Here is a 27,744-nt window from a genome sequence, read left to right as displayed (position 1 = left end):
CCTCCAGGGGGAGATGTATAGCCCCCAGAGAGACCCAGTGTGGTCCTTGCAAAAAAAATCCAGGACCAGCTTCTGGAGATCAGCCAGGAACGTGGGGCCAGGCGTAGAGTGAGTCGGTGCTAGAACATGGACAGGACAAGTTGCACCAGAGCAGTCCTGACCACCTCCACAGCCACTAAGCCACCCTGCCCTCTAAACCTTGCTAGTTCTCTGGCAGAGACGGATGCATGGCTGAGAGCCAAATGCCAAGATAGAGCAGTGGACTCACGCTCCACTGGATGGCCTGAAGTGAGAGTGGGAGGGAGCTTTCTCGCCTCCCTCTCCCCAACCATCAGGCCAGAGCTCTTGACCCAGTTGACCCGGGTGGAGGAGGCCACCAAGTAGGCTTGACAGGCCTCCACCTGGACCAGATCACGCAGGTCCTGGACCATGAGGAGCACGTCATCAGTGTACACTGACAGGACCAGCTGCATCTCCGGCTCATGGAGCACCATCCCTGTCAACCTCCTACGGAGGAGACAGAGGAAGGGCTCAATAGCCAAAGTATACAGCTGGCCTGACAGCGGACACCCCTGATGCACCCCGTGCCTGAAGCTGACCGGTTCGGTCAGGGTCCAGTTGAGCCTGAACAGACACTCGGCAGAGGCATACAGCACCTGGAGAAAACCCACAAACTGGGTCTGAAGCTGACCACCCACAGAATGCCCATGGTCCATCCGGTCAAACGCCTTCTCCTGATCTAGAGATAGGAGGGCAAATGATAGACCATCCCTACACCCTAGCTCAAGACGATCCTGGACATAGTAAAGGTTATCAAAGATGGTACAGCCTGGGACAGTGTAGGTCTGCTCTGGATGGATCACGTCTGCCAGCACGGACCCCAGCCGCAGCGAGATGGCCTTTGCCACAACCTTATAGTCCATGCTGAGAAGCGAGATGGGACGCCAATTCCGAAGATTGCAGAGGCCCTCCTTCTTGGTTAGCAAGCTGAGCACTGCTTGCCTGCATGACAGAGGGAGGACCCTGCTCCCCAAGGACTTGCCCAGATGGTGACGGGGATTTATTGGTAGGCATGAGACAGAGGGCTTCTGAGAACTCAGCCAGAGTGAGAGGCAGCTCTAGCTGGTCCCAGTCGCCCACTCTGACCATCGGGTGTTTGTCCCAAAGTACTCTGCAGGCAGCGGTGTTTGTCAGATCTGGGGAGAAAAGGCCAGTGTAGAAGGCCCTGGCCCTCTCATGCATCTCCACTGGATCTATGAGGAGGGCGCCATCCTCTGCCAAATGCAAGTGATGTGCTTTTTAGCCCCCCTCCTTTTCTCCAGGGCATAGAAAAAGCGGGAGCCATGATCCATCTCCCGCAGGAGATGGATGCAGGATCAAACAAAGGCACCCTGGGCCCGAAGGTCGTCAAGGGTCCAGAGCTCCTCCTGCTTCTCCTGGCACGCTCTGCAGAGGGATGGATCCCCAGGGCTGGCAGCCAGACGCCTCTCCAACTCTAAGACCTACCACTCCAATTGCTTTATCACAACATCCCTCCGCCGGCTGACCCCCCCGGGTGTAGCTACGGCAGAAGAGCCAGGCGCAAACCTTCCCCAGGTCCCACCACTGCTGTGCTCAGGGAAAAGCACACCTTTGCCCTCGCCAGGCCAGCCGAAACTCCCGGAAGGATACCACAAAGCCCACATCCTCCAACAGGCTATTGTTAAAATGCTAGTAGGCCGGCCCTGGCCTCTCTGGAGTAAGAGGGGCCATCACAGCCACCAAATGGTGGTCCGAGAACGTGGCCAGCTGAATGCTGGAGGTTTAGGAGAGTGATTTTTTTAATAAAGTAGATTCTGTAATGATAGTTACAGCCCCAGGATAAGCAGGTCCCTTTTCCCCTGGTAATTGAACAGGGGTTACTCCAGGTTAATTAGGACACCTGGGGCAATCAAGGGCCTGCCAGAACCGTTAAAAGCCTTCCCTCCAGTAAGATAGACATGCGCAATAGGAGCTGTGGGGAGCAAGTGTGCTACTGGTGAGTCAGACGGTGCAGACACTGACAAACGCCAGGAGGGAAACCTTCTGGGCCCTAGAGGTTTGGGGGAAGAGACCCTGCCTGATCTGGGTGTCTAGCATGCTGCCACTACACCCAGAGGAGCTACCAGAGACTAAGAGGCTCTCCTCCCCCTCCACTATCAGGGAGGCCAGGAGGAACTTTGTCTGAGCAGGGGTGGAATTTAGGTGAGTTTGAGACCAAATCTAGATCTGGACTTTGCAGCTTAAGTGCATCTCTACATGGGCTTAAGGTGTTCTAAATGAGTTTATCATGAAATAACAAACAGCTGATCACTTTCATTTTGAGCAAAATAACAGCTTTGATAATAGCTAAACTCATGCGACTTTTCTCTTTACTCCAATTATTGTTCATTATACTGAACATTCATTTCACTCAACTAGTTTATTTATTTATAACATACTTAAGCACCCTAGAATTAATACATACATACATACATACATACATAATATATAACACACACCTCTACCCCGATATAACGCTGTCCTCGGGAGCCAAAAAATCTTACCGCGTTATAGGTGAAACCACGTTATATCGAACTTTCTTTGATCCGCCGGAGTCCGCAGTCCTGCCCTCCCCGGAGCACTGCTTTACCGCGTTATATCCGAATTCGTGTTATATCAGATCGTGTTCTATTGGGGTAGAGGGGTGTGTGTGTGTGTGTGTGTGTGTGAATAGCATAAATACAGCTTCCCCTTCATATTTAAATGCTTAATTATACCAAAGACTTACAAAGTGCTATTGTCAAGTTTTGCTGGTTTCCAAATTTTAGCTACATGCTCACTTTTCTTATCTTTATATTTCAGCCAAATCCTGCCTGCCTCAATAATGTAAAAGGTGCTATTGACTTCATTGGGACTAGTAACATAAATGGAGGAAGCAGGACTTGGCTTTTTATGGGCCAGACTGTAAACACTTTCTTCACGTTGGTGGGCAGTTACTGACCTGGGATGTGTGACAGTTAGCAGTGAGTTCAAAAGAAATAGCTACAGAGGGACAGATTGTGAAAACAGCAACTTTCCCTTAAAAAAAATAAAACCTCAATAATCCAGCTCTTCTGAAGAACCCCATAGTAACTAACAGGTGTTTACATGCAGTGGTGATAGACAAATAATTCTGGAGGGAGGCAGATGTCAGTGTCAAGCTTCAAAGGGGAACCATGCTGAGAGGGAAAGAATTAAAATGTTGCAAACTGCTCTGAGAGTCATTTTACATGTGTTTATTTTCTCCACTTACTCAGTGTGAAGATGAAATTCTACTGACTTTGACATGTTGCCATTGATCTGATAATGATTTAAGCTTCTAGAAGCTCAGACCAGCTGTGGGGTTACAGACTGGTAAATTCAGTGATTCTAAAAATGGTGCAGAATGAGCGATTAAACTTTGTTTGGGTTCAGATTATTTCAAAACTAACATGAATAGGGAGAAAGCAACATTGCCTTTCATCTGATTGGTGAAATCACTTTATTAAATGATACAATTTACATCTCTGGCATGCTCTCTTCAAATAAAGTGTCCTTTGCAGTGAACAAACAGTATGTAGAAGTGAAAATCCATTTATAAGGATAGCATAGATTTTTCCTACAATGCAAAAATGTCATGTGAATAGATATTTAATTGCAATACAGCTAACTAAAATGAAAACTAATTATGAACAAGGAAATGTGAACATCTATATTCTAGTATAACTACAGAAACTAAACTCTTGGTTACATTTGCATATTCAAATTCTTTGCATATTAACAAAGACACTGAAGTTTAGAAGTCAGTTCTAATGTAAATAATAGGCATCTAAGATATCGGGGGTGGGGAGGGCTATTTTCCTCACATTAACCGAGTAGATCTGTGCACTCACAAACAATAAAATGTAAGAAACACTTTAAATGAATATTCAGAGCTGATACACAACACAATCACATGATTTTGACTACAAAATATTTTTGCCAGAGATGGGATGAGGGAGAGAAAGAAGAATGAAAGGTGCAGAGTGATGCTTCAGAAAGCTTTGTATGCACTGTAATAGTATCTGAGGCCTGATACTGAGCCTATTGAAGTTAATGACAAAAATTCCATTGAAATGAATAAGAGCAGTGTGTGAAGCTCAGTTATCCTCTGGAAAAGAGCATTCCAATTTGTCCATATAACAGTGATAGATCTACGTTCTCTTTAGACTTGGTATATTTACAAACTGGTCTCTTCCTCCTCTTCCCCCGCCCCCCTTCAAAATCCTAATGCTTATGGCTATCCACTAGGTTTCATTTAGGTGGAGTTGACTTACCCTAGTTTAAAGCAGCCAAAGAAACAGCTATAGTAACACACAGCTACCTGCCAATACAGGGTAATGTGTGGAGGGCAGTACTGCAGCTCATCCTGCAGCCTTTACTCAGGCTCATTACATTTGACATTGATTCCATGGACATTTTTCTGAGTAATGGCCACAGAATTGGTGCTACTAAATACCTGATCCAGCTCCTGCTTGAGTCAATGGGAGTCTTTCTACTGACTTTAGTGGGAGATTAATCAGTTTAAGTGTAAAAGCCCAGCCCTGAATAGTATAGTGATGAAAAGTTAACGTGTATAAAGATTGTAGGTATTCTTCTAACCTACATCATAACATCCATCTAGAAGTATTCTGGGTCTTATACAGAGAGAGTGTTACATTTTTAGGGTTCGATCCTGCAAACACTTAGGCATATGAGTAAGTTTACACCAAGTGAGTTTACAATAAATATTTGCAGCACTGGGCATAATAACATAATATTTGTAACATTTTAAAATGGGTATTTTTGGAAATCTTTTAGGTGTGAGTGTTTTATTTATAACTACATATTTCCACACTTCATTAGGATGCATGATATTATTTTCAAAGGAAATACAAAGCTATTTTCCAGATTAGGGGAAAAAAGAATTTCACTTCTCAGAAAGTTGCATTTGGCCAAATTATTATTTTCTGAACATTGCTTAATTCTGTTCCCAGTATAACAACATAAAGGATACAACTCAAAACAGAAACTAGATAAGAAGTCAGCCTCTTGCTGAAAAAAATTTACATTGGTTTATAACCTGGTTTCTGTGTACGCTTTCTTATTATGTATGTGAATTTTAATTTTCTTTTCAAATTGTTCTGCTTACACTTATATTATGGTTTAAGCACAGATATTCAACTATATTTCAGCAATATTTTTCAAGTGGCCGTGCTTGATAGATATTTGAAAAATATCCAACAACTGAGGACGGTGCAGTGCACTCTGTAAAACTGGGTATTCATTGAACACCTAACACTATCTAAACTACCCAGTGAGCTTGTAGTATATGGCTTAGCCACGTATGTTGTTGTTGTTAACTAAATGAACTGTAAATGTAAGATATGTACCAGCAGTAACAAAATTTACCATCTCTCCAACTCCATCAACACATATTTAACCCTCTAAGCACTCTCCTTAGTTCTCCTTACCGTTGCCTTAACTAGACTCAGACCATGTAACACTTATCATAAACCATATTCCACATACCTCCTGCACGTAACATGAATTGTCCTTGTTATATAACCTATTTTGGTCTTCCAAAATGAGACTACAAATCAAAAGCCTTTCAAGCATTCAACTACTAGTAGCAGAATCTGCTGCACTAAATGTTCAGCAAGTTAAACATTTCACAAAGAAATAAATGTAGTTGTCATCCAACACCCCTACAAGACTGACATGTATTTGTTTGATTGTTTATTACAACAGTCACTTGCAACCCAATTTAAATGTAACCTAACTATATTAAATACTTCTCCAATTCATTTTGTTATCCAAGTATCATATCAGTACTTCATCATAACGTCCCTTTCTTTCCTGCTGTTTTCAAACTAGGGTGGGTAATTACAACAGCCAAAACTTACAATGGAGAGTTACACCCCAAACTTCCTTGAAATCCCTCTGAACTGCATGATTACATGATATTAACATATGCTAATGTGTACCAGAGCTTCAGGTAAAATGACTATAGAAGTATTGTATGTTTATCATAGTAAAACTATAAGATTTACTTTTCAAGAATCCCTTTTTAAAAAAAATGCTACAGAGAAATTATATGATCAATATGCTGAGTAAATCTTTCCAAAGTTTGGAATTCCATTGGAAAAATAACCCTCTCTGAAATCTGGCTATGTCCGTGTCCTAAAATTCAGATATCAAATATACCCAGAAATCCTACAGACCCCACCAGAAAATTTCATTTTAAAAAGCTTTATTTCATTCTTTGTATATTTCATTAACTCATCTGTAAATGTTTTTGTACTCTGTCCAATTAAAGCTTTTTCTATATGTGCTTTGTAATAAGCACATTGATTATCCCACCTAAACAAATCTGACCTTTTTAAAAAACAAAACAAAACTGTAGCCTGGGAATAAAATTGAATTTAGTCTAGAACTGAAAGCTCTGAAATATCATGAAAACTGCACCATTCTACAAAACTTCCTCATTCTTTCAGTTTAGAAACTGTCAGCCAGCAAGAAGCTATTCAGACAGGTCACTTTACTCCTCCAACTGGGATATAAGGCTGGTGAAGCTGGCAGGAGGGAAATATGCCAGGTTCTTCTGTCTTTCATGTTTGACGCCTCCATCCCCTTGGATGTGGATTGTAGTTTGAGTTGGCCATTGACAGGCAGTAGTCGGATCTGGAATCCATGGACATCATGTCAGGATCTGTTCGGGATCGCTGACCATAATATGCATATTGAAGCCGAGAGCCACACTGAAAAGTGGAGCTGGGGGCTGACATGCTGCTCTTTGGTGGGGATGTGATACCAGACTGCCTCCTTCCAAATGATGCAAGGCTAGCATGAACACCTGGGGATGGAGACCCACAGGAAACCCTTTGTTTCCAATCATCCGGTGGCTCAGGGAGTGTTTTCCTGCGAGCAGCTGATACTACATTAGCAACAATGGATTCTTGAATGTTTTGGGGGCCAAAAGCATCATCCACTAGGCCGAGAGGGGACTTGGCTGCTGCTTCCCAGGGAGTCAATCTCTTGCCAGGCTTGTCGGCGGCTGCTGCTGCTGCTGGTTTGCTGAAGTAACCGGGGCCAGGTTGGGACACCACAGGTGAAGCAGGGGACATGGCTCGATAGGTGAGTGAAGAAGGCCTCACAGGAAGTGATAATGAGCAGCCACTGCCTCTTTCCTAGGAACAACAAAACCTCAAATATAACCACAATAATTGAATATCAATGACAGAAGCCCTTTCCCTTCATTTCCAAACTGAAGCGAATTATTGTTGGGCTATTGGCATACTGTTTAGTGTGTTAGTATATGAGCAGGGGCGGCTCCAGGCACCAGCACGCCAAACGCGTGCCTGGAGCGGCAAGCAATGGGGGGCACTCTGCCGGTCGCCGTGAGAGTGGCAGGCAGGCTGCCTTCGGCTGCATGCCTGCGGAGGGTCCACTGGTCCCGTGGCTTCGGTGGACCTCCCGCAGGCATGCCACTGAATCCGAGGGACCGAGGACCTCCCGCAGGCATGCTGCCAAAGGCAGCCTGCCTGCCGTGCTTGGGGCAGCAAAATACCTAGAGCCGCCCCTGTATATGAGAGAGTACAAGAACTTGCTGGCAGTATGAGGCACAACAGATCTCTAAGAACATATCACCCTTCATGTAGTGAGAGAGAGAATTCAAGTGTTTGGGAGAGACACGAGATTGACGGACTGAAGGAGTCTTCTATTACTGAACAGGTACATGATAGCAACACTGAAAGCTCCCCTCCACCTCCTCTACCCTGCTAATAGGTGAAAAGGGAGATGGGAGAGAAACTCTCTTACCAGTCTGACTACATCTACAGGATGCAGGCATAAACTTACTTATTTGGTAATTGGCTCTGTCCAATAGATCTAGCCAGAGTGTATTTTATCCATCACTTATTAAGGAGCTCTTTTCCACTGAAATTTATCATGGGTGGAAAGGGAACAAAAATGAATGAAATAACTAAAAAAGCCGATGCAATAATTTGCCTAATACTATTATAGGACATTACTTAACCTTGCTCCTTTTAAATGACAGTGCCCTAAAAATTTCAGAACACTCTGACCCATTTTTAGGAGAAATCCATTCATATTCCACAAATCCTAATCTTCTTAGTTATGCAGCACTTTCAAACAAAAAAACTCTGTTCATGAGAAGGGTTTTTTCCTCAGCAGTCTTCATTCAGCAATATACAGTACAAGTACCTCATTTTTTGCACACATGCCAAATGTACACTCTGCATCAGACAAATCACATAGTTCCTAAATTAGGAAGAACAATATGGACAGAGACTATTTAACTGACTATGTCCTCTGATTCATATCCTGAAGTTTGGAAACAGCCTTTAATTCCCATACTTTATTTGAAATCAGGCATTAAGGTCCAGATCCTCAAAGGTATTTAGAAGCATGACTCCCATTGATTTCAATGGGAATTAGGATCCTAAATACCTTTGAGGATCTGGCTCTAAGTGGCCAAGGGCTTTGCTAAGTCTCTTTCCTGAAAACAGTGGCCTGAATTACCTTTCCTATATAATATTCAAAGACCATGGGATTAATCAAAACTAAGCCTACTGAAGTCAACAGGAGCCTGAATTGTGCAAAGTGAAGATTTATCCATTAATGAGTTTGTTTAATATTCAATATCGTTAATGTCATACAGTATTTCACTTTTTTCTAGGCTCTTCCATCAGAGGATCTCTATGCACTTAGCAAAATTTAATGACCTATATCTCATACACCACTTTGAGGTACATATTATTAGCCCCATTTCAGAGATGTGGAAACTGAGACAGGGAGAAATGAATGGCTCAATTTTCAAAGTTCCTGAGCATCTGCAGCTTTTATTGATTACAATAGGTTTAGTCAGTCAGTACCTATTAAAACAGGCCATCAGTGACATACCCAAGGTTTCATAGTGAGTTTTTGGCAGACTCCACCTCTGTTTTACAAGACAATCCTCTTCCTTGCCCATTTGAGCTAATTACCAGCTATCCCCAACATCAGAAAGAAATGCCCCCCCACATATTAACCGCTCCCAACAAATTTCCATCCTGAGAAAAGAACTGTACTTTGTACACTTGAATTCAATTAATTTTTAACCTATAAGGGTGCACATTGATGTATGAGTCACCAAACAAACTCACTTTTACCTCTATAGGGCTCAGCTCAGCACTCAAAATGTACACTTTACATAGAAAAGGAAAAATTATTCTTTCTTACCATACAAAGGCAGAGGGGAATATATTATTTTGCCTATGGATGAAATGATCATACCATTAACAGTGGGTTGGAGTTCTTTCAGATCTTCATATCATGAAAGGGTAGTACCTGTAAACGGTTTTCTGTTCAGTAGCGATCACAATCCAGGCAGAAGGGTGTTCTCTGTGGCCAAAGATTGGCCCATCAGGTCCAATCAGAATTAAGGATCTTTTTCCCCCTCTTCTAGCTACTACAAATGCTCTCCTCAGTTGGCAGCACAGTCAATCTCTTTCTTGGCAAGTAAAGTTCATATGCTTCATTTAACCAGTTGGCAAGAAAAGAAATGTTAAAAGGTTGTGAACTTATAAAGAATTCTGTGCAATCTTAGACACAATTTCTATTAAATAAATTACTCTGATAACCTGAACAGTGACACTTTTTACAAGATAAGATTGTAAAGGTGGCGGGGGAAGTTCCCATCTGAATTAGCAGGTCATCAGAGGGTTCCAGATAGTTGTCTCTGCTGAACAGAAAACCTTTTGTATAGGTAAAGAAAATATCTCTTTCTGTTCAGTGGAGCTTCCAGTTTAGACAGAAGAGTTCTAAGTCCATCAGACCATGTAGGATCCCAGAGATAAGTGGGGGATGGGAAGTATACTCTTTAGAGAACAACTGTCATAAGGATCTGACATCCAAAGGCAGTATCAGCTAAGATGCTATGCTTGTCTGTCACGTTTGGAGAAGGTCTCTAGAGACTTCCAAGTTGCTGCTGTGGTGGTTTTGACTGCAGAGGTACCTTCTCGTTCTGTCCAGCCCTGGTAGAGTGGGACTTAATCTTAAAAATAAATAAATTAAAAATAAAAAAAATCCTATCCAATAGAAATTGATAGGCCAATGAAATATATTTCATAATCCATCTAACAAGTGTCCCCATTCCATGACATGAAGATGAGGCCTTCAAAAATGCAGAGTAGATAAAATTTAATGGCCTAGAGCATGTTTGGATTAGGGTAGGTTTTTTTTTCTTTTCTTTTCTTTATTTAAGAAAGGGAGTATCAGACTAGGAAGTAAAAATTGTTGTTGGAAAATCAAACATTACCTCAGTTAGGATACTGGAAACCCTTCTGAGGACAACTTTATCATGGTATAGAGTGAGGAAGGGGAACTGATAGAAGACAGCTGAAAGTAACCTTGTACAAGAGAATTTCTAGGGATATTGTAGATAGGAGCTCAAAAGGAGAATAGCACATAGCTTTGACAATCAGATTCAGGTCCCAGAAAAAGAATGCTTTACCAACTCAAGGGCTTAAATTGTTCATAACTAAGAAGAACTTCGTGATCAAGGAGTAGTTACCAAAATTCATTACAACCACAGGCCCTCCAATGGCTCCCAAAGCATAAATTTATCTTTTTAAGAGTTGTTGCAGAAAAAGGAGACTCTATGCTACTGAGAACTGGGATGGAATGACATCCTTTGGCTTGCATCATCTGAAAAAATATTCCAAGTAATTTTATTATGCTTGGACATGGAGGATTTTGCTCACAAATGAGCATATTAATCATATTGTCTTGCAATCCTGCAGTTCTGCCCTTCAGAAGACAAGCCTTTTGGAAGAGTGTCTCTGGATTTGGGAGTAATATTAGACATTGGGAGAAGAGGTCCATATCAGTAAATGGGACGAAAGGATGGGTTTATCCATTGTGCCTCAAGAATGATACGTCTGATCATCCTTTGCAAAGTTAGTGATACTAAGATTGTTTGAACTTAGTTCTTTTTTTTTCCCCTCTATACCTTTTGTGAGACTTTGGTGGATAAAATGACTGGGTAGGAATGCAGGTAATGTCATCCTTAACCCTGAAAGGGAAAACATATCAACTACATAAGCTTTTCTGTCCTTGTATCTACTGGAGTAAGGAATCACCCAGTGAATCTCCTGTGAGATGAAAAGGTTCATGATTGGTTCTCACTGGTGAATCCATCATCTGGAATATTCGTCCCAATGCAATACCAGAAATCTCCTGTTGAGAGTTTTATCCTGGATCCCAGGTACATGATCTGCCCAAGATCTGCATTACTGAGATTATTCAATGATTAATTCTCTCATGATGGTGAGAGATAAATCACTTCGCCTCATAGAGAAGGAAATTCCCAGTCCAGGATCAAACCCAGAATAACTGTCACATGACTAAACACAACACAACGAGTTTGCCAACTCTAGCTGATTCACACACAAATAATGTAATTCTAGTAGCATATTCAGGCCAGTTTGGGTTTCTTGGGCTGCTTGAATTCTTCATACCTTCCCTGAGTCAACATTATTAATTACTTAAGTTTAGACAACTTCCTGATGAAGTCATTTGGCTCTTCAAGATTCAAATGTATGTGAGAATGGCATTCCTCTTCATCTACTCAGGAGAAGGATGAAGTAACCTCTCATTCCTTGGAGGAGGAGCCAAGATTCCCCCCCCCACCGGGTCATTTCCATGTAAGTTTAAATCTTTTTAAAGGAAAGATGCCTTTCTGGATCCTGAGGGGAAGGATTTTTCCAGGACGTATTCTTTGGAAAGAGGCTGAAGTAAGCAAGAACAAATTTGCCCTTCTTGATGAGAGGCTTAAGGAATTCCGCAATTTTGGGACATAGCTTACAAGGTTAGAAATGATCCTGCCACTTTCTAGGTTGAGTACTTGCCTCAGAATGTACTTCACCACACTCCTGAACCTTGGATTTGTCTGTCTGGTTCTCCAGTGGAGAGGAAAGCATTACCATCATTACCTTGTGTCTTGGACTAACTGCAATCCTCAAGTAATGTGCCTATAGTTGTTGCGGAGACAGGCTCTGACAGAAGTTGCTGACTGAATTATCTATGGTGTTCAGAGAGAGATTGGTGGTGATTATGCTGAAGTTAGGTAGAACAGAAATTTGAGAGCTAATCTGATCCCAGAAGAGGAAAATATCTTTGACTACAGGATACCTCAGTTGTTCTGGACCAGAGATTTTTCTGAACAGAAATAGCAGCCACCTTCTAGTAAAAACAGAAAATAATTCTGTTTCATTCCCTCTGTTCTTGCTACTATTTTTTTTAATTTCTTGGGCTTTTTAAAATTAATGGGCCTGATTGTGTGCTCTCTTATACTGATGCAAATCAGGAATAGCTCTATTGAAGTCAGTTTGTATAAAATAGGTGTAACTGAGAGAAATCAGGCCAAAAATAAATTAGTAAGGCTGGATTCATAAATTAGAAAAATAAATATTAGAGGCCAAAGCATGAAGTCAGTACATGGTTTTTACTCTCCTTATCCAAACGAAGCCTAGTTTCAGTGCGATTAGAACTAAACTGAATAAGGATTGAGTAAAACCTGAGACAGGATCTCAAGATTTGATCCTAAGAGAAAAATAGTCAACTCCAATGCAATTCATCATAATTCAAAATGTACAAGACATTTAAATAGGAAGTTAATTTGTGTCCTGGCAACAATTTAAAATACATGGCAAAACCTGTTTTACTACTTCGGTGTACATTGTTATCTGAACTAAATGTATCATGCAGTGATTGGTTTAGCTATTCATAAAGGTATAATGAATAATTACACAGAAATTCCATTTGAGGCTGTTACTCCTAGTACCTCCAATGATTTCAGTGGAGATACTGTACATTTTCACTGATTCAGCAGAACACAACTTGGCTGTAGGGTCCTGACTATGAAAACTTATAAACATGCTTAATTTCATACACAGCGAGTAGTCCCATTGAATTCAATACTTAAGTATTGAATTCAGTGGGACTACTCGCATTCCGTAAAGTTAAACATGTGCCTAGGTCTTTGCAGGGTTAGAGTCTAAAGTTGTATTAGCTATACTGTACTAAGTTGATATTATGCCATACAGTATTTTATCTTTATGATTCATGTCTCTGATAAGAAATTTAACTTCATGGACAGGACTTGCAATAGTATTCGTGCAAGTTTTTGCAGTTTTATGGAGAGAACCATAAAACAAAATGAAATAATTATTTTCTTCTTGGGGCCAAGTCAGAAATGCATTGAAGTCAATGAGGATTTTTCCATTTGTCTTGGTTGGGGGGTGTTTGCTACTGTCAACTACTGTACTAGGGAAGGAAAGAAGTCTCTTTTTAACAAGTTTTCAACTTTGTTTTACTATGGAGTTTTAAATGAATATATTGTTTGCTGAGCTGTCAAGGTGCTGAGGGCCTGATTCTTCTCTGTCATGTGAACTTTATATTCGTATAACCCCTTTGATTAAATTTTTACTGGTGTAACAGTAGAATCAAGCCCTGAATTCCTCTCTTTAGCCAAAGAAATAATACAGTACAGGCAGTAACAGTACAAGATTATCCACTGTGCCCTGCCAATATGCCTCAATCCTTACCTCAAGTTCACATACCCACTTAGTCCTGGGCCTCCCAGCTGAGACTTCCAACAAGTCTTCCAATTGGTGCCAATTATGGTGGTGGCTGTTGTAATGAAGACCATTAAACACTAGCAACTTGCACACGTGTGTGTGTGTGTGTGTGTGTGTAAATAAAGTGGTAATTTTGCAGTAACTTTCTCACTTTTTTTAGTAAGAATAGATCTATTTTGTCTACTTCCACACTGTTCTGGAATTGAATACTCCCTAGGCTTCATTGCAGAAAGGTGTTCCATCTGCTTACACACTTCAGAAAACAGACCTTTAAGGATTTTCAGGAACATGTAATTTATGCTAAAAACACAAGCCTATCTCCTATTTTTTTTTACAAGTAAAGACTGGGAGATGACACATTAATTTTATATTGTTGTCATTAGAATTACTACTTTGTCACTAGTAGAGATGGGCCTGAACCGAAACACTGTACCTAAACATTTTAAATGCATGACTGACTCCTATCAGTAATAGGCTATTCAGAACTCTGGCCTTAACCACAGGAACTCATGGCGCAGGCCAATCTCTAGTCACTAGAATTCACTCACAATTCATTTACCAGACAGTGTTAACTGAGCACAGTGATACTCAACCTCAATCCATATTCTATTCTTCAAGGTCCATCAAGCAGTTTTTATTGTGATATGGCTTGGAATGTAGCTGGCCTTAAGTAGAATATACAAAACACAGATCACACATGAAGCAGGGGAGGAAAGTGACAGGCAAACAGAGAGGAATTAGCAATCTCTTCTTCTCCCTGAAGCATCAAATAAATAAATTTAGAAGAAGGGAGAGAGAGAGAAACTCCCTTTTTCCCTTCCCTTCCACCAGCCAGAAAGGAAGCATGGAAAGAAAAGAGATATGGCATCAAATGAAGCATCAGAAAGCTACAAAATAATCACAATACCTTGGGGACATCCTGTTGCAACGTTTTCATTATGATATTCTTTCATCACACAAAGATGTTCATAGATTCTAGGACTGGAAGGGACCTCGAGAGGTCATCATGTCCAGTCTCCTGCCCTCATGGCAGGACCAAATACTGTCTAGACCAGGGGTCAGCAACCTTTCAGAAGTGGTGTGCCGAGTCTTCATTTATTCACTCTAATTTAAGGTTTTGCATGCCAGTAATACATGTTAACATTTTTAGAAGGTCTCTTGCTATAAGTCTATAATATATAACTAAACTATTGTTGTATGTAAAGTAAATAAGGTTTTTTAAATGTTTAAGAAGCTTCATTTAAAATTAAATGAAAATGCAGAGCCCCCCAGACGGGTGGCTAGGACCCAGGCAGTGTGAGTGCCACTGAAAATCAGCTCGTGTGCCACCTTCGGCACACGTGCCATAGGTTGCCTACCCCTGGTCTAGACCATCCCTGATAGACATTTATCTAACCTACTCTTAAATATCTTCAGAGATGGAGATTCCACAACCTCCCTAGGCAATCTATTCCAATCTCCAACCACCCTGACAGTTAGGAACTTTTTCCTAATGTCCAACCTAAACTTCCCTTGCTGCAGTTTAAGCCCATTGCTTCTTGTTCTATCCTTAGAGGCTAAGATGAACAAGTTTTCTCCCTCCTCCTTATGACACCCTTTTAGATACCTGAAAACTGCTATCATGTCCCCTCTCAGTCTTCTTTTTTCCAAACTAAACAAACCCAATATGTTGTGTGTGATGTTGCAACATCATGACAAGTCAAAATGCTACTCTGATTAGTCTGTGCTTTCCCATGACTCTGTTTGAAGCTCTTCAGGAAAGAATACCACTGACCTAGAATAGTTACTGAATGGAGGCAACAGTTTTTAGATAAGAAGAGGATGAAAGACAAATAAGTTGTCTGCCAGAATCTTAGGGAATCCTTATAGCTGCAGTTGGCTTCTCTAACATACATGAGAACAGTTGAGAGGCTTGTTACATTAACGTTTTTAAAAATGCAAAGTATTTATAAAGTGTTCAATAATCAAATATTTATTTTACCATATACGTATCTTTAATATATTTGATGTGTATATTCATAAAGCAAATGTAGCATTATTCCCAAAAGTAATTTACTGAATTAGGTATATAGATGTGAATCAATGCACACACAATTTTGTGTGTGTGTGTACATAGAAAATGTGTCTGTCTATATGATTTGTGAAACAGATACACAAGTAAGTAGGAAACACTATAATATGGAGCTAAGCATTATTTATTAGGTATGAATTAGGCATCCGAGTTCCCATTTTAGTGTAGGGGGAGAACACATTGCCTAAGTAAGGGATTCTCAGAAGTCAGCAAGCCAGGCAGGGAGGAGTCTGTCTCCACTTGGGATTCTCACCCATAAACCCTCTCCTGGAGTCAGGCACCTAAAACAGATCAGCCCTTTCTCCTGAAGAATCAGAGAGAGTGAGGGAGATCCCCACCCATTATAGCTAATAGCTCAGTGCTTAGCACTGTCCTGAGATGTGGGAGACTTGTTTCCCAAATCCCTGCTCTGCCTGATTTGGAGCTGAAATTCAGAGAGTTGAATCCAGGTTCTCCCACATATCAGGAAAGTGCTCTTACCCCCCTAGTTATGTCTCCTGTTGAAGTTGTTCCACGTTGTATAAATAATTAAATATTCATTGGGCCAGAGACAGAGAGAGAGGAAAAAGCATGAGATTGACCCAATAGCCCAGTGGTTAGGGCATTCAGCTGAGATGGGGGAGAGTCAGGGTCAAATCCCTGCTTTGATGGAGAGTTAATTATTTATACAAAGTGGAACCACTTCAACAGGAGAGACTGAGAGAGCCCTATCCCAGAATACCCCATAGCCTGGGTGTTTAGGAAGCTCTCCTGGGAGACCTGGGTTCAAGGCCCTCCTCCAAATAAGGCAGAGTGTCCTTAACAAGTGGGCTGTTGGCTATAATGTGGGGTGCACGTGCTCGCCCCGACTGTCCTTTGTTTTGTTTGTTAGGTGTACTCAGAGCATGCCTACTGGATTGGGCCCTGCAGGCAAGATAGGCACGCAATTGTCTGGTTTGAGAATCCCACTGGCGGTGAGCCATGACCTAGGATGCCGAGCAGCTCAGTGGCATCAGGATTTAGGCAGCTTGGTCAAGCTTACCAGTGGAAACTGATGTGCTTATAGGGTTAGGTGGCAGTTTTGTGGTTTTGTGAATGTTAACTGCACCTTATTCCTGGATTTAGCCACCTAAAAAGGCAGTTAGGTGTCTAAGTCCTTTTGTGACTCTAGTCCTTAAGAGCCCAAGTCGTTCTCAGAGAAAGTCAATGAGACTCGGACTCCTAACTACTTAAGTCACTTTTGAAAAAGGGAGTTTTAGGCTTCTATGTCACTTTGGGATTTTGATATTTTTGCCCTGGTCCATAATTCCATGTCAAAGGCATGTTCAATCCTGAACTAAAATTGGCCTCCAGATGGAATATATGCAGAGTACCAGTATTGTAGAAGAAGGAGAAATGAAGGAGGGAGAAAAAGGGGCAGTTGTGCCACTGCAAAGAAGGTTGTGCCGCTGTTCCAGCTTTTAAAGGCCCAAAGTGGTGTTAGGGGCATTTTACATTGCACAATAATAATAACTTCAAGCTATAAGTGCAACCATTGGGAAGGTGGTGGTGCGGGGGGAGGGATATGACTGCACCTGAACCAAGGTTTCCAGGGTCCATGTTTCTAGAGAAGCTCACCAGGCAGACTGCAATGGAGCCAGGGCAATCCCATTTATAAAGAATTTCAAAAATTTTGGTTTTCATTCCAAATCCAAAGGAAACCAAGGTTCAAAATATCAAAATCCTCTGCAAAATGGAATTCCCTTTCTTTGCACAGCTCTACGGCTAATCACAGATAAGTTTGATATTGACTTAGCTCAGTATACTTCTGTTTAATTTAAGCAAGGGAAAATGGTTGCTTTAGTTTGTCCCATAACTTTCAGATCAGATCTGATTGTAAAAACACAATAAAGTTTTATCTGTAATATGCAAGGGACTGGAGATTCTTTTGGCTCATAGAAATCGCTATTTTCAATTAAACAGAGGAGTGGACATAGCATATTTCCCAGAGGAAAGAGCATTTGCTGCCACCTTCTGGAGTTTAACAGTAGCTGTGTGCATGTATAAGTTATGGTTAACTAGGATAAGAAACCAAAAAGCATTTGAAAGTAGGTGCAGTTTATGAGTCTGGCTAGTTTATGTTCTGGCTAGAAAATTATTAATGATTTTAGCTGTGTGAGCACCACTTAAAGGCCAAATCCTGTACTGACCAAAAATAGAGAGCTGTGGCTGGCAGAAGGATAACCACCAGCTGTCCCAGGTACTTAGCTCTGGTTACTCTTGTGACTGAACAAGAGTCATTATTTTTATTCCAAATGGTTGTTGTGGCTGGATTCTGGGAGTAAAGAGGTCTCCCCGGTGCCATCCTTGCACTCAATTCATACCACATCCACATATTGTCCTTACACTCCAGGGTACAAAGTTGGGGGGCACAGGGGAAAAGTCAGGAGTTTGCATACACCATAGAAATTTGTCTAGGCTACAGATGCATACAGCTGTGATCATTCTCTGATCACCTGCTATGAACCACTATCTCCCCCCACATACACACACACACACACATTCTCTATCCCGTCATGGAAAGTGAAGTAGGATTGCCCCCATCTCCCCCATAGTGCCTATGTATTTCTAAAGCAAACCCGGATCTAAAATAGTAGTTGCTGTTTCCTTTATACTGTATGGACAATGAAGAAATCTTAAATGAATACAGAAATAAAGGTGCTGAGTAAATGACTCTGTCACAAATTGCAAAACATCAATATAAAACACACAGTATATTCTAGGCAGTGCTGGTAGTTCCATCTATTATAATGTTGCCCAGCACTTTCCACTATAAAGACCTTGTTTTCAGTTGCTTATAACTTTGCCAATATTTAACCATTTTAGCTGAAAATTGTCATGTGTGGTGTCTGCCTCAGGCTGATTTCTTTTGAAATTTTTTAGTCAAAATAGTTGAGCTGTTTTAGAGAATGAGCTTTGGGGAAAAGACATTGTTTTGCTCATTATAAAATTTTCTGGTGATCTGTTATTTAAAAAGCTCTAGTGCCCCCATGCTTTGGAGCAGGAATTTGAAATGTGGTGGGAGGTGGGGGAGGGGGCTTTGTGTCATGGATGTGCATTTTGCCATACTCTTGAAAATATGCTCAGATTTGACCATGATATAAGCCTTTTGAAAAATTGTAGATCGCACATTTTCAGTACAGACTTCCTGCATTTTAACAGCTAAATTTCCTGAAGAGTTGATCTGGGGCAGAGCCGAGTTTTTGCTGCAACTGGGCTGCTGGGCAACTCTGGGCTGCTGGGTGTCATGCTAGGTCCAGCTCTAAAGAGCGGGGAGATTCTCTCCCTGTGCTCTCAATGACCTGGGTCAAGGCAGTGGGGAGGTGGAAGCTGTCTGATTCAAATGAAGACAGGACAAGAGCTGGACCAACAGGGGTTGGGGAAAGAAGTTGAGACAAGGTGCCTTGGGGAAGAGGGACATTGGGACTGGGAGAAGGAGGTGGAGAGAGACTGGGACTGGCTGGGTAAGGAGATTGTAAGCCATGGAGGGAAATGGGAATGGGGCAGAGCCAGTAGGGTGGAAGGAGACTGAGCTCAGAAGGGGGAAACTGGGACTAGCTGGGTGAGGATACTGGGACTGTGAGGGGGAGACTGGGACTAGCTAGGTGGGGAGAATGGGACTGGGATGATGAACCAGGCATGGGAAAAAGAAAAGACTGGGACAGGCTGGAGCAGGAGTCACACTTGGTGGAGCGAGGGCAGAAGAGTCTGTGCCACTGGAACACAGACCCCTCCAGACCTGGAATGGAACCCAGGATGTCTGAGTCTCACCATTCCTCCACTGTGAAGCCCCCTGGCAAAGTGTCCGATTCCCCTCTATTGCTGGCCCACATAGAGAATGACAATCTACTACTGCTGTCAGTTACTCCATTAGCTCAAGTGGCAGAGGTCTGAGTGGTGGATCTAATGTTCCAACCATGATGATAACTCATGTGGGCGTCAATATAATGCCACGTGATGGAGTTTTTTCAGTTTGCTTTTTTTAAAAAAAGCCTAGAAAATTACACACATTAAGAATATTATTAAGGTCATAATGTTGAGCGCACACAAATTAGGAAATGTCAGAATGGAGGTTGCCCGTGATGAATGCAATTTTGTTGGGGAAGAGTCAACATGGTTTTTACAAAGGGAAATCATGCCTCACCAAAATTTTTCGACAGGGTCAACAAACATGCGGACAAGGGTGATCCAGTGGATAAAGGGTTCTTAGATTTTCAGGAAGCCTTTGACAAGATTCTTCACTAAAGGCTCTTAAGCAAAGTAAGATGTCATGGGATAAGAGGGAAGGTTCCTGGATAGGAAACAAAAATTAGAAATAAATGGTTTCAGAATGGAGAGAGGTAAATAGTGATGTGCCTGAGGGGTCTCTACTGGGACCAGTACTGCTCAACATATTCATAAATGATCTGGAAAAAGGGGTAAAGAGTGAGGGGCAAAATGTGCAGATGATACAGAACTACTCAAGATAGTTAAGTCCAAAGCAGACTGTGAAACATTACAAAGGGATCTCATAAAACTGGTGAATGGGCAACAACATGGCAGATGAAATTCAATGTGGATAAATGCAAAGTAATGCACATTGGAAAACCTAATTCCAACTATACATATAAATTATGAGGTCTAAATTAGCTGTTGCCACTCAAGAAAGAGATCTTGGAGTCATTGTGAATAGTTCTCTGAAAACATCCACTCAATGTGCAGCAGCAGTCACAATGTTGGGAATCATTAGGAAAGGGACAGATAAGACAGGAATATCATATGGCCTCAATATAAATCCATGATATGCCCACATCTTGAATACTGCATGCATATTTGGTTGCCCCATCTCAAAAAAGATACTGTGGAATTGGATAAGGTACAGAAAAAGGCAACAAAAATGATTAGGAGTATGAAACAGCTTCTGTGTTAGGACTGATTAATAAGACTGTGACTTTTCAGCTTGGATAAGAAACGACTAATGGGGAATTTGATAGAGGTCTATAAATCATGACTGGCATGGAGAAAGTAAATAAGGAAGTGATATTTACTCCTTCTCATAACACAAGAACTAGGGGTCACCATATAACCAGAATCGAGAACTCAAGCTTTAATATAGTTACTGCTACTATATTAATTTGATTACCTTAAACAATCAGCCTTGTGCCAGAAAATAAATCCCCAAACACAGGTTAAGAGAGGTATTTTCTCCCCTGAGTAGAGCCTCCTCAGCCTAAGGCAATGCATAGTTCTTACTAATGCATTATAAGGCTGTGAAGATCAGTATGATTATCCCTAGGTTCTACCCACACTGAAGTTCAAAGTGAATTATGAACATTGGTGTGGGCAGAGAAGGGATTTTTTTCCCCAGGAACAGTGAAGACAAACACAACGCTTAACTGGTATGGGGCTTGTCCTTGCTGCTCAGGGAATGTGCCTAGAATCATGATAGCACCACCATTTGGAGCATTGCTCCAGTGAAGTAGATAGGGGCCTAGGGGTTTGCTGCTAGAAAAGTTCTCTCTAACATAACATTTCACTGAGCTTCAGGGGCTTGTATGAGTTTTAATTCTTTTCCTGGAAAAAAAATGCTTCCTGCAATAAGTGCCCAGCTGGATAGCATTTGTCAAACATACCTCTTGAGTGGCTTGAACTTTTTCCTTTGACATTGTCAAGGGTGTAGGTGATGCTTTTGGGCTATGAAGTTAGAACAATCATATATCTTCCCAAGAAAACTGCTTGCAATGAATATACTCATAGCTTTTTGAATCCACAGTTTTTGATGATCTTATTGTCAGTTTGCTTCTTTGTATAAAAATTCCGATTTTGAGCTGAATAGAGTCATTGTACGATAACATGCTGTCAGGCTGTAATAGTGAAGTCTTACACTTGTCAGGTCTAACTATAAAAGTGATCAGTAGAGTCTCGGCTGTGTGACTGTAAGCGAAGCCAGTTGCGTCATGTCCAGTTATAGAGCAATGTTGGAGCAATCTGTTTTCCATAATGAATCAATTTTAAAAAATTAAATACCATGCAAAGTCATGTAATATCAATAAAAGTCATGAAACAATATAGGGAAAAATCTTCCAAAGTTTTTATGGGAATCAATGCCATTGCTTCATTGGTATTTTCCCCACCTCAGAATGTGCAATGAACTCTCCTAAGAGAGGCTGGAGAAGCTGAGCATCCCTGTAAGGCTGATGGCTTGCTAAGACAAGGTCCTGGATACTCTGTACACTGTGCGCCTGCATGGTCAGGTTCTCTATTATAAGGTTCACCTTATACTTTGCTTCCCAGTGCGCCTGAACCCCCTTGTACACTCCCTTTGTAATGGCTCACCTTTGTACCTTTAAGAAGAATTTTGTCCAGGGGCTGTACCTGACAACACATTTTTTATTTTTATATATATATATGCATTTCCAGGCAAAGTATCACCCTACTGTGGGAGTCTATTGTGTTTTTTTTTTTTTAAACCTCACATCTTTCTTCACTGATTCATGCTAGGAAAGAGCGTTGCGATTCCCGTACATTTGAAGGCTATATGTACAGTACATGAGAAAAATTATGGCTGGTGATGGACGTAACTAAGAATAAAAAAATTGCCAAGCATATAAAATCTAAGGCTGGAGATCGATCAACTATCTGTGTCCTTTTGAACCACTACACCACTAACAGAGACCCCTTTATTCTCATATGCCCCCACACCAACTAGAGAAGACTACCAGAAGTTAAAAGTATATCTGCCAGCTTCAAAAATAAAGGGACTCACAAGACTGAGATAATTTTTCTTGGTAAATTTATGAGTCCTGGACTGAAGTAGCTGATTTCATAGAAACCTCTCCAGAATTTAAGCTCCTGTAGCACCTTGAAGTATTCAGCATAATTTTATGTGGTAATAATTAAATACACTGAAAACAATATAAAGATCTTAAGGAATTTTTGAACCAGGTCATGAACATATTGGAAGTATGTCTTCTATGGTCTGACTTTGACTTTCATAGTCAAATGTGCTCATTCATTGTGCCCAAGTCAGTGTATCCGCATCAGAATATATTAAAAATAATTCAGTAAATCAAATGGCTCCTTTACATATAAACTCTGTAATGATGTTCTGCGTGATATCATCTACTGCCTCTAATTTAAACCTGAATGACAATACTCAGCTGTCCTCTAAGGCCTGCTTCTCAGGAGATGACATTACAGGTGAAATAGTTAATTTAAATAGCCCAGTCTTATGCTGAAATGCTATTAAGAGCTCTTGACTTACCTTACTATTAGAGATGGGCTTGAAGCAAACCCGAGATCCAAATACTCACAAAATACATGTGCCGGGCGTGTGTGTGTATATGGAAGTATGTGGCTGCGGACAGTAGTGTTTCAGAATCTGAAACTCAATTCAGACCTAGATGGGGTTTTCAAAAAAGCATAAGTACGTTAGGTGCCATTAGTCCCACTGAAAATCATTAGGGCTTGTACTTCTGACTTACTTAGCTGCTTTTGAAAACCCAATTCTTAAGGTCCAGCTCCTCCTATATCACTGCCATGGGTCAAACCAAAAGTCTGGAATTGAACACGGTTGGAAATTCAAAATCCAGACACAAATCCAGATTTGCAACTTGAACTCCTCTCTCTTTTGGATGAAGTACAGAGATGCTTAGCTAAAAGTTATGACTGCAGCTACAAAAGCTCACTTTTCACTCATTTCTGCATATACATACAGGATTTTAACTGATTGCCTAAATGCATTTTCAGCTTGTCTGTATGACTGCATGCAATGCATCTTTCTGTTCAAATTTTAAAAGTGAATTTAGTGCTAGTGGAAGGTGCTGGCTTCATGGCCCAGGAAACTGAAGACCTCTCTTTATACCCACAACATTCTCACATTGCCCTGCCAATGTGGCTCAATTCTCATTGGGAGGTGAGCACCTCTGGGGATGAGTGTGTAACCCAATCTTCAAATCCACGTCACATTCACATCTTTGTCCTCTATGCAGATACTTCCAACAAGAGTGCCAGTTCCAGTTTTGAATGGATGGGTGGGGTGGTTTGGTGATGCAGACCTCTAGATGCTAGAAGCTGGACTGAGATCATCCATTCATTTCACATAGGCCACTCAGCAGCTGGTCATGACTTTCAGTAACTGCTAACTTAGGCCACTGTTGAACTGGTGATCAAGAGGTGAAAGGCATTGTATCTTATTACTAAAGTCCAGGCACTGTCCATACCCGACTGAGTTAAAAATTAGAGCTGTCAAGCGATTAAAAAAATTAATTGTGATTAATCACACTGTTAAACAATAGAATACCATTTATTTAAATATTTGTAGATGTTTTCTACATTTTCAAATATATTGATTTAAATTACAACACAAAATACGTTTACAGAGCTCACTTTATATTTATTTTTTGATTACAAGTATTTGCACTGTAAAAACCCATAAGAAATAGAATTTTTCAATTCACCTCATACAAGTACTGTAGTGCAATCTCTTTATCATGAAAGTGCAACTGACAAATGTAGAATTATGTACTAAAAAAGCTGCATTCAAAAACAAAACAATGCAAAACTTTAGAACCTACAAGTCCACTCAGTCCTACTTCAGCCAATCACATAGACAAACAAGGTTGGTTACAATTTGCAAGAGATAATGCTGTGCACGTCTTATTTACAATGTTGCCTGAAAATGAAAACAGGCATTCACATGTCATTGTTGTAGCCAGCATTGCAAGATACTTACATGCCAGATGCACCAAAGATTCATATGTCCTTTCATGCTTCAACCACCATTCCAGAAGACATGCATCCATGCTGATGATGGGTTCTGCTCGGTAACGATCCAAAGCAGAGCGGACTGATACCTGTTCATTTTCATCATCTGAGTCAGATGCCACCAGCAGAAGGCTGATTTTCTTTTTTGGTAGTCCAGATTCTGCAGTTTCCACACTGGAGTGTTGCTCTTTTAAGATTTCTGAAAGCATGTTCCACACCTCATCCCTCTCTGATTTTGGAAGGCACTTCAGATTTTTAAACCTTGAGTCAAGTGCTGTATCTATCCTTAGAAATCTCACATTTGTACCTTCTTTGCATTTTGTCAAATCTGCTGTGAAAGTGTTCTTACAACGAACATGTGCGGGGTCATCATCTGAGACTGCTATAACATAAAATATATGGCAGAATGTGGGTAAAACAGAACATGAGACATACAATTCTCCCCCAAGGAGTTGAGTCACAAATTTAAGTAACGCATTATTTTTTTAACGAGCATCAACAGCATAGAAGCATGTCCTCTGGAATGGTAGCCGAAGCATGAAGGGGCATATGAATGTTTAACATATCTGGCATGTAAATACCATGCACCACTGGCTACAAAAGTGTCATGTGAACACCTGTTCTCACTTTCAGGTGACATTGTAAATAAGAAGTGGGCAGCATTATCTCCCGTAAATGTAAACAAGCTTGTTTGTCTTAGCAATTAGCTGAACGAGAAGTAGGACTGAGTGGACTTGTAGGCTCTAAAGTTTTACATTATTTTGTTTTTGAGTGCAGTTATGTAACAAAAAAAATCTACATTTGTAAGTTACACTTTCATGATAAAGAGATTGCACTATGGTACTTGTATGAGGTGAATTTCTTTTGTTTATCATTTTTACAGTGCAAATATTTGTAATAAAAATAATATAAAGTGAGCACTATACACTTTGTATTATGTGTTGTAATAGAAATCAATATATTTGAAAATATAGAAAACCATCCAAAAATATTTAATAAATTTCACTTAGTATTTTATTGTTTAAAAGTGCAATTAATTGTGATTTTTTTTAATCTCAGTTAATTTTTTTGAGTTAATCACATGAGTTAACTGCGATTAATCAACAGCCCTATTAAAAATATAAAATAGTTAAGTCTTTCATCAGAGGAAGTTCGTTTTTTCACGTGATTACAATATACAGGTGTCATATTGTTCAGAGAATGGCTTTTATTGGGGAATACTATAATGTCCTAGTCTTAAAGTGACTAGATTTATTTGGCAATTTTTATCTGTCTAGATAGCTAGCTATCTGCTTCTGAAAAAAGTGTGATACCCCACTACCCTTATCCCTGGTAACAATAGATTATGTTCTCCTGTGTATTATCTTTTTTTATTTGTAGCTTACTAAGGAATTTATGTAACTTAGCTAATTAAGGTATTTAATAGTATGACATTATATGAGAGAAAGAAAGAAAGAAAAGATAATCAGCCTATATAGTAATTGAAATGCATAGAAAATAGAAACAGCAGAAAAATACATAGTTAATGTATCCATGTAAATGAAAAAAAATCAAAATCAAAAGTAAAGAAGAAAGGACAAGTTTAATGGTGGAGGAAAAATACAGCAGACTGACAGTGGAAAATGAATGGAAATAAGGAGATCACAAGAGGATTAAAATATTGGTACCATATACTCTTGGGCAAATTGTATTTGCAATATAGTTCTCTCTTTACTTTTTCATGCAGAACTGATTGGTTTTCCTGCAGTTTCCAGCAGTTATCCTTGATTCCTAATGTGAGCTGATTCACCCAGGCTGCGGTCCCTGATTGTTCCCCATCGGGGTCATAATCCAAAACCCAATGACGCCAGTGGAAATCTTTCCAATGACTTCAGTGGTCTTTGAATCCAACCCTTGGTGAACTACATTGTCAGGGAACACTTGATTTTCACATGTACAATAAAGTTTCTTGTTTTCAAACTTATTAGTAGTTAATTTAATATTATGGGGATAAATTGTGGAGGTTTCATTCACTGATGAGCACTCGCTCATGCAAGTACTCCCACACTGCAACCAATTGGATTACCTGAGTTAGTAAATACTTAGCACTCTGTCACCGCTCCATAATCTGGCCTATAGCCAGTTGGAAGGTGGCTTGAACAAATATATCTGCATTAGACTCTGCCACCTTTATCCATACTGAGTTGTACAAGTATTCTTTTGGGCCAGATTCTGATACATATGATGAATAGTACTTTGCTTCAGAAGTGGGCCCACTGATTTCAATGGAACCACTTAACGAGTAAAGTGCTACTCAGCATGAGTAAGGGTGGCAGAATCTGTCCCTTTGATTTCAACTGGCCTATCTGACCTGGAGTTCGGTATAACTCAGCATGATTATAAATGGCAGAATCTGGCCCTCTCTGAGTAGAGTTTTGCATGGTAGCAGTGCCTTGATCCTCCTGGTCCACAATACATGAAGTAAAAGGTGAAAGTGCAAGAACAGAGTAAAAAGAATAACAGCAGAAAAAGCCCAAAATGCAAACAGGAAAATGTCTGAGATACCAGTAGTAAGGTGAGGTAATAATCATGACCTATCATTATACACTGATTTATATGGCATGTTCTAGTCTGGTTGCAAAAATCAGTACTCTTATTATGTATCCCTTCAATTCTTAGTCACTGTGCTTTCATGAGGAAGTATTGCATCACATCACAACTGCATAACCCAGCTCACCCATCTTAACTGTTCAACAATCCTAATTTGCTGGCTTCTATAATGAGTCATTTGTTGGAGTCAAGGCAAATGGTTATTAAAAATATGCCTGCACTGGGAGTGTAAACTTCAGTTTAAAATTTCCTAAAAATGGAAAAACCTTAACATCTTTTCCAGCCACTTTCCTAAGTCAGACTTTTTCAAAACATTTCAACATTCCTTATGGCATATTCTCTGTGAAATCAGAGAAGCAATTCATGATTTTGGATCAGAGCTGATCCACATAACTTACACACTAAGGCCCTGATTCTGCAATCAGAAACCCATGGGAGACTCCTTGTGCCAATGCACCATCTTCCACTAAAGCCATTGGGGCTCTGTGTGGGCACAAGGGTCCGTCCGTAAAGATCCAACTGGAGATCAGGGCCTAAAACTGTATCTATTTTGTATGCTACATTAGTGATAGATATTATTATAGGCACTTTTAAAAATAAATCTAAAATCAATGCATGTTGTTTAATTTTACTCAAACCCTT

The 27,744-nt window shown here is 40.5% G+C and overlaps 1 protein-coding gene across 2 annotated transcripts in view; it reads right to left on the bottom strand.

Annotated features, from left to right (window-relative positions):
• Positions 1 to 3,491: 3,491 nt before the first annotated feature.
• The window catches only part of SYNPO2 (synaptopodin 2), a 121,570-nt gene continuing 97,317 nt past the window's right edge, over positions 3,492 to 27,744 (bottom strand). For both annotated transcript variants that reach the window (XM_045018231.1, XM_045018232.1), the window contains exon 5: positions 3,492 to 7,226. In XM_045018231.1, coding sequence (XP_044874166.1) covers positions 6,648 to 7,226 — 579 coding nt within the window. In that variant the 3' untranslated portion in view covers positions 3,492 to 6,647. The remainder of the gene's footprint in view (positions 7,227 to 27,744) is intronic.

The sequence above is a fragment of the Mauremys mutica genome, chromosome 5 (genome assembly GCF_020497125.1).
Source record: "Mauremys mutica isolate MM-2020 ecotype Southern chromosome 5, ASM2049712v1, whole genome shotgun sequence".
In the NCBI taxonomy this organism is placed as follows: domain Eukaryota; kingdom Metazoa; phylum Chordata; order Testudines; family Geoemydidae; genus Mauremys; species Mauremys mutica.
This window is presented reverse-complemented; position numbering and strand designations above follow the sequence as displayed.